This window comes from Armigeres subalbatus, chromosome 2 (assembly GCF_024139115.2).
Source record: "Armigeres subalbatus isolate Guangzhou_Male chromosome 2, GZ_Asu_2, whole genome shotgun sequence".
NCBI lineage: Eukaryota > Metazoa > Arthropoda > Insecta > Diptera > Culicidae > Armigeres > Armigeres subalbatus.
In genome coordinates, this window is record NC_085140.1 from 19,354,025 (window position 1) to 19,366,404 (window position 12,380).

At 40.0% G+C, this 12,380-nt stretch overlaps 2 protein-coding genes across 2 annotated transcripts in view; one reads left to right on the forward strand and one right to left on the reverse strand.

Moving 5' to 3' along the window:
• The window catches only part of LOC134218077 (uncharacterized), a 241,164-nt gene that overhangs the window by 140,962 nt on the left and 87,822 nt on the right, over positions 1 to 12,380 (reverse strand). The window lies entirely within an intron of this gene.
• Positions 2,568 to 4,309, forward strand: LOC134214102 (Golgi-associated plant pathogenesis-related protein 1-like). The gene is made up of 4 exons (XM_062693540.1): positions 2,568 to 2,833; positions 2,899 to 3,166; positions 3,793 to 4,031; positions 4,093 to 4,309. The coding sequence occupies exons 1-4, from the start codon at positions 2,778 to 2,780 to the stop codon at positions 4,172 to 4,174; spliced, it is 645 nt and encodes a 214-aa protein (XP_062549524.1). The 5' UTR covers positions 2,568 to 2,777; the 3' UTR covers positions 4,175 to 4,309.

Genomic DNA, 12,380 nt, shown 5'->3' on the forward strand with positions numbered 1-12,380 from the left:
TTGGCATATGAGATGTTGTAAGATCTCCAAATTGTCCTGGAGTTTGAATCAAAGGGTTAATGAATCAACCAAGACATCCGTGATGACCCCAGCCGCAGTATCAATCAACTATTTGACCCACTCCAGTTCAATTTGGAGGGTCTAGAAGATCGCATTTGGCAGATTGGGCAGATTGGAGATCCTGGAGCATGTCATCTTCATGAATAAAATATGTGCATGTGCTCGGATGACATAATTGGGAACGGAGGTGAGCCAGTCTAGGGCTGAAAGCCTCGCTAATAAAAATAAAACAAAATTGGAAACACACCCTCATTGGAGACATAGTTCCAGGCGAGGTTGATTTGGTGAACTATTTGGTTACTACTCTAGGGCAATTTGGAGGATCGCAAGTAAACTATAAATACTAGAAGAACATAATTGGGGTAATACTGTTGCTAAGGACATCATGCGAGTCGATGTTCATTTGGTAAGTAATCTAAATAGGCATGATTTTGATGATACCGCGGATGAGGACATCATGGAAGCCTTGGTTGATTCATTAGACGATTTAATTCAAACTCAAGAACAATTTGGAGATCTTACAACACCTCATATGTCTTGTTTTGAGACGCAAGACACGTCAGTGAAATACCAATACTCAGAAGACAAAATTTGGTTGACATCGCGGCTGGGGACATCGTGGAAGTCTTGGTTGATTCGAAAGACCATTTGATTCAAACTCCAGGACAATTTGGAGATCTTAGAACATCTCATATACCTGAATTTGAGACATAAGTGAAAGACAAATAGTTGAAAGACATGATTGGGTTGATACCGCGGCTGTGGGCACCATGGAAGCCATGGTTTATTCATTAGACCATTTGATTCAAACTCCAGGACAATTTGGAGATCTTACAATACCTCATATGTCTTGTTTTGAGACGCAAGTGAAAGACAAATTCTCGGAGTACATAATAGATTTGTTACCACGGCATGGGACATCATGAAGGCTTTGGTTGATTCGGTAGACCATTTGATTCAAACTCCAGGACAGTTTGGAGATCTTACAACATCTCATATGCCTGTATTTGAGACGTAAGTAAAAGACTAATACTCAGAAGATAAAATTAGGTTCACACCGCGGCTAGGGACATCGTGGAAGCCTTGGTTGATTCGGTAGACCATTTGATTCAAACTTTAGGACAATTTGGAGATCTTACAATGCCTCATCTGTCTTGTTTTGAGACGTAAGTGAAAGACAAATAATCGGAGTTCATAATTGGGTTGATACCGCGGCTGTGGGTACCAAGCAAGCATTGGTTGATTCATTAGACCGTTTGATTCAAACTTCAGGACAATTTGGAGATCTTACAACACCTCATATGTCTTGTTTTGATTCGCAATTGAAAGACAAATGCTTAGAGAGTTGATACTACGGCTCATGACATCATGGAGGCTTTGGTTGATTCGATAGACCATTTGATTTAAACTCCAGGACAATTTGGAGATCTTACAACATCTCATATGCTTGTATTTGAGACGTTAGTAAAAGACCAATATTCGGAAGACAAAATTGAGTTGACACCGCGGCTGGGGACATCGTGGAAGTCTTGGTTGATTCGGTAGACCATTTGATTCAAACTCCAGGACAATTTGGAGATCGTATAACATCTCATATGCCTGGATTTGGAGAGATCTTACAGTACCTCATGTAAGACGTAAGTGAATGTATTTAAAAGTATCCAACGATCAATAAATTAAGTGAAATACCCGAAATTTTAGCAAAAATTATTTTACGTCACATTTGGTTTACGTCCCTCCAATAAGTGACGTAAAAAGAGGGTTGAGTGTACATCACAAATTTCGCGTTTCTTTTTGCTAACATACGTGCTCACTGCCGAAAAAAATCACAAAAATGAGAAACGAATCAAATTCCTTTTCATTGGTTTGTTTTTTTATAAGATGAACATGGGAGTTATTTGTTGTGAACTTTTCGAGTTGCGCCTATTAGTATAGTGCAAAATCAAATATAAATTCTTGTCATGTGAGTATTTGATGTCCAAATTTGACAACTCGATTAAATTTCAACCGAAAACATAGTCAAAAATCGATTAAGTACCAACAATCATTGTTCATTTATTTGTAATAATCGCTTGTAGTTAGTTGAGTTTGTCCTAACATTCACAAGAGAGGACAACATTTTGTGAATAGCAATGGTTCAGTTTTACATTCGCTGTGTCCATGCAAACATAAGAATAAATATAAACCAATAAGTCCATCATTTAAATTATTTAATTTTCATTTGAAACTAACTTCGTGCTGAATCCGCATGTAATCTCAAAACCTTCATGTTATTTTCGCTAGATCCTTGGTCATGCGAAACTATGCGAAAGCCGCGAGATCCACGGAAATCTCGAAATCCGCGTAGTCGTAACAACCCTGCAACTCATTACTTATCAAATGAGAATCAATAATAATGAGGTGTGTCTTGCTGGGATCTCTAAATCCTCAGAACCTTATCAATTTCATCAGAGAAAAAATGCTTTCTGCTGGCTTGTGGTAGGTATATAAACATACTCATTGGCTGCAGTACGTCTACAGTCTGTTTTCGTTCGACACTCGACAAATACTCACTTATCGTGGTCGTGGTTCATTCGAAATTTGCGCGTTCCATCTATCAGTCACGTCCGAACAGCTCGCATGTTTATTGCAACTTGCCGGTCACATTGTAGCGTTGATTAATTTAATAGAGTCAATAACAACACTGCCCTTCGGTGACAGACAAAGTAGAATCAGTTATGTCGTACACGAGAAAAGTGACCTACATTAAGAGTTCGGGATGCACCTCAGGCGTGTAAGTCTTAAAATTGTTCATAGGTGTTCATGCCAGACTGTGATTCTATAACGATGGTCTTCCAGGCAGCGGACTGTTACCGTTACGCAGCAATCCTGCAATGGTTCCGAATGGGTCCAAGTCCCTCAGCAGCCGCAACCAACAACGGTGGTATATCGAACTGTCCAGCCGATAACGACGACGCCGGAAGTTAGTCACAGCAGAAGTGGTGGCAGTGCCTCGCCCTTCGATGCTGCCGTTTTGGAAGAACACAATCGATTACGTGCGAAGCATTCGGCTGCACCACTAACGCTTGATCCGGCCATAAGCCAGTACGCGCAGCAATGGGCCAATGTAAGTGACCTGACACAATAGATTCCCGTGCTGGTGCGGCAGGATGACAAACGGTGGTAGCCATATCGAGGTTCAAAGACAGATATTGTCGCCTCACATGAAAACACATGCAAAAAACGGGATGTGGTCATTTTAATTTTTAATCGGATGCAAAATATGCTAAATGAGAGATTTATATCGTAATTTATTTACTTACATTGTGGCAAAAATGCGTGAAATTTTAATGTTCTTCAAATTTATATTTTGTCTGATATTTGAAAAGTGACTAGGGGAAATGACGGCTTTGGCAGGTTTTGTTCTATTACTGTCAGGGGGGTTTTCTATAACTAATTATGCTCAAATTTGGCCCAAACATTCTTTGCATATCAAAGAATATTTTGGCCAAATTTCACACCTGACAATAATAGAACAAAGGCTGCCAAAGCCGTCATTTCCTCTATTTACAAATCAATTTCCTTATCACTGACTGTTGTGTAGTTTCTGGCGTGGCAATTTATTGCCCCTCAGTTACTCATCGTCTCATTTACAAGTATGATGCATATTTTGGATTCCTGCAATAATGAGTAATGGCCGTTATCATATATGTTTGTTTAATTGAGCGTCACGTTTATCTATTTGTCGTGCAGAATATTGCCAGCCGTAATGTGATGCAACATCGATCTAACAACAGCTATGGCGAAAACCTTTACGCAAGCTTCGGAAGGACGAATATCACTGGCGAAGAGGTGGTCCACAGTTGGTATAACGAAATCAAGGACTATCGCTTTGGGCAGCCCAATCCGGGCAATTTTGGTCAAGTGGGACACTTCACCCAAGTGGTGTGGAAGAACTCGAAACGGTTGGGAGTCGGTATTGCTAAAACTGGGTAAGTTGCTTTAGTATTTTATGATGTAAAATATGTTTCCTATTGAAGATTGTATTTCTAGAAACAATGTCTATGTAGTCTGCAATTATGATCCACCAGGGAACTATGGAGGACAGTATGCTGCCAATGTTACTCGATCTTAGATGTACATGTTAAGTGTTTTTTTAAAATAAGTATTTTTATTTATATTGGATTGTATGTCACGTTTTATATTCATTTATCATAGTGGAACTGTTCTTTTTCCCATCTCATCGCAAAACAAAGAAGTACAACACCAATCTCGTCGTGCTCACTGCTGGAAAAAATCACAAAAATAAGAAACAAATCAAATTCCTTTTCGTTGCTTTGTATTTGGTGCAATGAACATATTAGCTATGAGATGAAGTATAATAAAGAAATTAAAAAAATATATATATACATATATACATACAAGTTATTATACATTATACATACAAGTTTCGAATCAAAATACAGAAAGACGGGAAATCTTATGCTGAATAAACTGCTGCAACAAAACGACCATTTTATTTGTTCATTATCTAATACATGCATTAATCTCTTAGACTAGGTGTTCCGTGTTTTCTTAACACTATCATCCTTATTTGCTATGTTACATTTTTAGTTATCTATATAATAAAAATGAAATGGTCTGTGTTCGTATCCGCATAACTGGAAAACGGCTGGATGGATTTTCTTCATTTCTTCAACACAAATACGGTCTTTATTCACCTGTCATAAGACGAGTTTATACAATCCCATTGAATTCCACCACTTAATTGTATCTTGACAGATACGTATTTCGACCTCAACAGTAAGGCCGTCTTCAGTGTCTCGTACTTGACTCGACTCGAGTCAAGTACGAGACACTGAAGATGGCCTTACTGTTGAGGTCGAAATACGTATCTGTCAAGATACAATTAAGTGGTGGAATTCAATGGGATTGTATGAACTCGTCTTATGACAGGTGAAAACATTCCACTAAAAAGCTCAAAATAATTTTCTTATCACGGTCTTTATTGTTTCTGACAGGTTTATATGATATTTCCTCATTCAAAAATCATTAGTAAAGTTGATTAAATCGTGAAAAACTAAAATTAAGATTCGTATGGTAATTTCGCATGAGCAGTTGACAACGCGCATTTTCGCCTACTATGCAGGACAACGTCTGCCGGGTCTACTAGTTATTTAATACATTTCAATTGCCTCTGGCAGCTTGTATTTTTCGTCTGGTTGAATTGAACCATGTAGGAGTTTTTGCAATGTTTTCAACTGAACCTTATTTATACTAAGGGTATTGTTGCAATGCAATAGAGGATTGCAACGATTTTTGTCTAAAATTGGAAATTATTTTGTTGGACGTTATTTTAAATCCTCTGAAGTGTCTTTTGGTACAGCATACAACATGGCTGGTCTAAAAATTTGTTTGTAAATCAAAAGTTTGTTCTTAAGACGAAGTTTTGATTTTCTGTTTATAACACTTAATATATTTGTTACATTTGGCTTGAATGCCTTCAATGTGACTTTTAAAAGTTAATTTTTGATCCACCAGAAGTCCTAAATATTTAGCTTTGCTAGATCAATTAATTGGAACCCCATTCATAGTGCTAGAAGGTTTCAAATTAAGCTCTCGGGGAAATTTTCCATTTTTGCAAGTAACTGGAGAAAATATCCAAACTTTTTTTGCAATCAGACTGCATCGCTGTGTGGTTTTTTTCTCTCCTTGCGGAAGGAAGTTTTTAATACTACCCGAAGCTATTTTAATGTCAACAGTGCTTCTCAGCACTATTTGTACCCACTGATCCCGTTACGATCTTACCGTGCCTTCGTTTTACGTTGGACCCGTTTGCGGAAGTAAAATTCCGACAAGCGGTGGTAATCCTGCAGGGACACCGTTCTGAGAAAAAACCTCTTAGAAGGTCACGTCTCCACGCTCAGCAATGAGCATTAATAAAAACAAGAGGAAGGGGGAATCTCTGAATAAAAAACAAGGTTTCAAGACCGTCCTGCCAAAATGCGGAAAAAAATAGAAGGAAGCTGGAGACTTCAGATACTTCATTTGACTATAACATTGGAAATAATTCTTCTCCCATCGAACTGAGCAATCAGTTCGATTTGATTCATGTCGAAATTGAGCAAATCGAATCTACCTCTAGCCCAGGTGATTCTATCCATGCGAAAAAGCAAAGGTTTCCGCCAATTGTGGTATCTTTTACCGAGTTTTCTGGCTTTCGGAATGAGATTTTGAGTAACCTTCAGGGGATCAAGGTTTCATTCCAGATTGCCAGGAAGAGTGACTGCCGCGTTGTGCCGGGATCCTTTGACGATCGCAAACGTCGTCTTAAGTATTTAACTGAGAAGCGGCATAAATTCTTCACATACGATGTCCCATATCCGTGTTACATGGGAACATTTCCGCAGGCCTGGGGGAAATTTACAAAACCCCACTCAGTGCCGTAAGTGCCAAAAGTGGGGTCACGGAACCAAACATTGCCACATGGATGCTAAATGCATGATTTGTGGTGGAACTTCTCACGCTAAGGACGCCTGTCCTGTGAGAGAAGATTCCAATAAATTTACTTGCTTGATACTTGATGGGCTACAGCTCTTCGATGAACCTACGCCGAATGGAGTATCCTCCTCCACTGGACTCGATCCTGGGCCAATCGCTTCCAGTCGCCCTGAACATTGATTGCCCTCAGGTCTTCTTCAACTGCAAAAAGCCATCGTGTACGCGGCCTTCCGCGAAGCCTGCGGCCTCTTCCGGGTTCTCTACTAAATATTATCTTTGCTTGACGTTCTTCCGGCATACGAACAACGTGACCAGCCCACCGTAGTCTGCCGTGTTGAATAAGCTTAATAATATCCAGCCCTTTATACACCTGGTACAACTCGTGATTCATGCGACTTCGCCAGATACCGTTCTCCTGTTTACTGCCGAGTATTGTCCGCAGCACCTTACGCTCAAACACAACGAAAGCTCTCCGATCAGCCTCCTTTAACGTCAATGTTTAATCGCCGTATAAAGCCACCGGAAGAATCAGAGTAGTATACAGCGCGAATTTTATCTTGATTGCATATTACGAGACTTAAGCTGGTTACGAAGTCCGTAATAAGCTCTATTTGCAGCTGCAATACGCCTTTTCACTTCACTAGTAACATCATTATCGCACGTCACTAATGTTCTACGATACACAAATTCTTCTATCACTAATTTTCACCATCCAGCACCATTTCGTTACCACCACCACTAATGAACCCACGTTGATTGCCAGCGACCATATACTTCGTTTTGCTTGTATTGATCGTGAGCCCAATCCTCGCTGTCTCCCTATTGAAAGGCGCAAAAGTCTCTTCCACGGCACGGCGATCAATCCCGATAATATCGATATCGTCCGCAAATCCCAGGAGCATATGCGATTTTGTGATAATGGTACCGCTTCTTTGCACACCAGCTCTCCTAATCGCTCCCTCGAGCGCTATATTGAACAGTAGATTCGAGAGTGCATCACCCTGCTTTAATCCATCTAAGGTAACAAATGACGTCGATATTTCATCTGCAACCCTTACACTTGATTTCGATCCGTCCAACGTTATACGAATCAGCCGTATCAGTTTCGCCGGAAAACCATGTTCAAGCATAATTTGCCATAATTCATTCCGTTTCACTGAATCGTACGCCGCCTTGAAATCAATAAACAGATGATGTGTCTGCAAGTTGTACTCCCGGAATTTATTAAGGATTTGTCTCAGGGTAAACATTTGATCGGCCCTCACGAAAACCTGCTTGGTATTCACCGACGAAGGACTCTTCAAGCGGTCTCAATATGTTGAACAGAATACGGGACTTAATTTTGTACGCCGAATTAAGGAGGGGTATTCCTCGGTAATTGGCGCACTCCAGTCTGTGCCCTTTCTTAAAGAGAGGGCAAATGAGGCCGTCCAACCAGCTAGCAGGCATTTCCTCGTCTACCCATATTTTCGAGATAATATGGTGCAGAACTTCAGACAGAACTTGCAGAACTTGTCAGACTCATAAAACCTCCGCATATTGTTCTGCTCCATATTTTCCTGCGCCTCACTAATAACTTGTTCCTCGTACTCTTCTTCTTCTTCCTGCGGTGGGTTCGTTTTTCGGCTGCTCTTGCTTCCTTGTACCGATCTCTATTCGATCGGGTACCCGACACCAACATTCGGCTTCTGGCAACGTTCTTCTCGTCTGTCACTCTCTGACACTCCACATCGAACCAACCCGTCCTGCGTCGCCTCTGTGCAGTGCCTACCACTTCTCGTGCTGTTGTGCTTACCGCTCCATGGATCGACTCCCATAGATCATTGATGTTGTCACTAACGTTGATTGCACTTATCCGTTCGTCGAGCTTCTGGCGGTACTCAGCCGATACTCCTTCCGCCGACAATCGGTGGCTATTGTAACGCATCGTTCGCTGTGATCTTTCGTTCGATACAGTTGACAACCGTGATCAAATTTCACTGACAACGAGGTAGTGATCAGAGTCAATGATCGGACATCTGAATGTCCGATCGATAACATCGATAACGACATCGACATCGATAACATCCGAGAAATGGCGCCCATCCACCAGAACATGGTCTATCTGGTTGCAAGTTTCACCATTTGGGTGTCTCCAGGTGTGCTTTCGAATATTCTTTCGTGCAAAGTAGGTGCTACTGATGGCCATCCCTCTGGCAGCAGCGAAATTTACTAGCCGTAGGCCGTTGTCATTGGTAGCGGAGTAAAGGCTCTCCCTACCGATTATGGGACGGAAAAAGTCCCACTTTCCGTTCGATGGGATTACCTCCAATACATTTTCCAAATCAATATCTTCCACATAACGTAGGCGAACTAGGTTTAAAATGCGCCAGTCTGCTAATACGAGCCATTGCATTTTCTGGGTTTTATAGGCTAAATTAAGTTACAAAACCGATGGCAGCTGACGCCTAAACATATTTGTAGATCAACAAATTAAAAATAATAGTCAAGACATCTATAATAAAAAATTTAAAAATAAATTTGTTTTTCCGCCTTTTAATAAAATTTAAGCTTCCATTCCCTTAAGGATTTCCCACTAGGTAAAAACATTTTTTCGATAATCTTTGCACATGTCTGGAAAAACAAATTAATAAAGATTGTGCCAAGTTACTAAAAAGTTAACTTTACTACATTTTTCATAGAAAAACACACATTTTATAAAAACCTCTGCATGCAGGATAAAACGCGCCCATCTGATGTGCTTGACTATGGATGTCATAGTTTGAGAAGGGCGTGTGCCAATAATAATTTATTTTTCAAAAATTATCAATATAAAAGTGAAAAAGTAAGAATTGAGAAGTGGGAAAATAAAAGTGAAAAGAGATGAGTGAGTAGTTAAGAGTGATGAGAAGTGAAAAGTTAGAAACAACCAATGAGAAGTAAGAACGAGAATTCCACTAAAAAGCACTCAATAGTTTTATAATCAATCGTGAATTGTAAGCTGAGATTTGGGGATACGAGAACTGAGGAGTGAGATGGGAGAAGCGAGAAAAAAGAAGAGAAGTGAGAAGCGATAGGCAAACAGTAAGAAGTGCGAAATAAGATGAGATCGGTGAAAAGCGAGATGCCAGTAGTAGAAGGTGAGAAGCAATAAACGAGATACTTTGTGTGAGATATGAGCAGTAAAAAAGCATGAAGAGGAATATGACAATTGATAAATGAGATGGGAAAAGTGAGAAACGAGGTACAAGGTGTTAAATTGCGCAATATAGAAAAATAAAAGCGAGAAGAGAGGTGAAGAGAGAGAAGTAAATAGTGTGGAGACTACTCAGAATAGAGTTTTTTTTCAGCATAGATTTTTGGGCATCCAAGAAATCCCTGGAGTAAGGGCTAAAGATCTACAAGCGTAGCTAAAGATTCAAGAAATCCCTGGAGTTGGGCCTTAAGATCTACACGCGCTAATAAAGATGTATCGGACTGTTTTAAATGTGGTACATGCCCTTTTGGATGCGTAGAATAGAATAAGTCAGCGAGAGAGGTTCTCGGTCATCCAAGAAATCCCTGGAGTTAGGTCCTCAGAGCTACACGCGTAATCAAAGATCAATCGGACTGTTTTAAATGAGGTACGTGCCCTTTTGGATGAGAAGATTAGAATAAGTCAACGGCAGAAGTTTTCGGTCATCCAAGAAATCACGGGAGTTAGGTCCTCAGATCTACAAGCGTAACTAAAGTCGGACTAAAGTCGGACTGTTTAAATTATGGCACATGTCCTTTTCGATGGTTAGAATAGAATGAGTCATCGTAAGAGATTCTGGGTCATTCAAGAAACCCTGGAGTTAGGCCTTAAGATCTACACGCGACACTAAAGGTGTATCGGACTGTTTTAAATGTGGTACGTGCCCTTTTGGATGTGTAGAATAGAATAAGTCAGCGATAGAGGTTCTCGGTCATCCAAGAAATCAGTGGAGTTAGATCCTAAGATCTACACGCGTAACTAAAGATCAATCGGACTGTTTTAAATTTGGTACATGCCCTTTTGGATGTGTGAAATAGAATAAGTCAATGGCAGAGGTTTTCGGTCATCCAAGAAATCCCTGGAGTCAGGTCCTAAGATCTACACGCATAACTAAAGATCAATCGTACTGTTTTAAATGTGGTACGTGACCTTTTGGATGAGGAGAATAGAAAAAGTCAATGGCAGAGGTTTTCGGTCATTCAAGAAACCCCTGTAGTTAGGCCATAAGATCTACACGCGTCACTAAAGATTCCTCGTACTATTTTAAATGTGGTACATGCCCTTTTGGATGTGTATAATAGAATAAGTCAACGGCAGAGGTTTTCGGTCATCCAAGAAATCCATGGAGTTAGGTCATCAGATCTACACGCGTAACAAAAGTTCAGTCGTACTGTTTAAATTATGGCACAAGTCCTTTTGGATGGTTAGAATAGAATGAGGCATCGTAAGAGATTCTGGGTCATTCAAGAAACCCCTGGAGTTAGGCCTTTATATCTGCACGTGTCACTTTAAGATTTATCGGACTATTTTAAATGTGGTACATGTCCTTTTGGATGTGTAGAATAGAATAAGTCAGCGGCAGAGGTTCTTGATCATCCAAGAAATCCCTTGAGATTGGCACACAAGTCTATACGAGTAACCGAAGATAAATCGATCGATTTTATATGTGGTACATGCTCATTTTTAATTATAGAATATGATGTATCTACGGCATAGGTTGTCGGTTATTAAAAAGACATACCTAGAGCAAGGCCTTAAGATCTACTACAAAACAAAAATGAATTTCCCTTTGTGGTGCATAGGCACAGGGCATGTATGATATTTGAAATAATCCAATTGCTGTATGGTTACTTATGTACATCTAAAGGCCTTATTCCAGGAATTTCTTGGTCGACCAAAAACCTATGCTGGGAACGCGTTCTATTTTATGTATCATAAAAAGCATGTGCTAGTTTTGGAACAATCCATTTGATCTATAGTTAAGCATGAAGACCTAAGGGCGTATTCCAGGAATTTCTTGGACGACCAAGAACCTATGCTTGGAACGCGTTTTATTCTATACATCACAAAGAGCATGTTCCATATTTGAATCAATCCAATTAATCTATGGTTACACATGTAGATCGAAAGGCCTTATTCCAGGGATTTCTTGGATGGCCAAGAACCCATACTGTGAGCACATCATATTCTATGCATCACAAAGGGCAGGTGCCATATTCGAAACAATCCAAGTAATCTTTAATTACGCATGTAGACCTTAGGGCTTATTCCAGGGATTTATTGGACGACCAAGGACCTGTGCTTGGAACGCGTTCTATTCTATGCATCACAAAGGGCATGTACCATGTTTGAATTAATCCAATTGATCTATGGTTACGCATGTAGATTTAAAACCCTTATTTCAGGGATTTCTTGGACGGCCAAGAACATATTATGTGAACACATTCTATCCTATGCATCACAAAGGGCATGCTCCATATTTGAAACAATCCAAGTAACCTTTGGTTACGCATGTAGACTTAAAGGCTTATTCCAGGAATTTCTTGGGCGACCAAGAAACTATTCTATGTATCACAAAAGGCATGTACCATATTTGAATCAATCCAATTGATCTATGGTTACACATGTAGATCGAAAGGCCTTATCCCAAAGATTTCTTGGACCGCCAAGAACCCATACTGTGAACACATTCCATTATATGCATCACAAAGGGCATGTACCATATTTGAAACAATCTAATAAATCTTTGGTTCCGCGTGTAGACCTTGTAGACATGCGCCCACCAAATAAATTAAAGAATAAACATATCTTGTATGCAGACATCAACTAGAAAACTTAGCAAAAA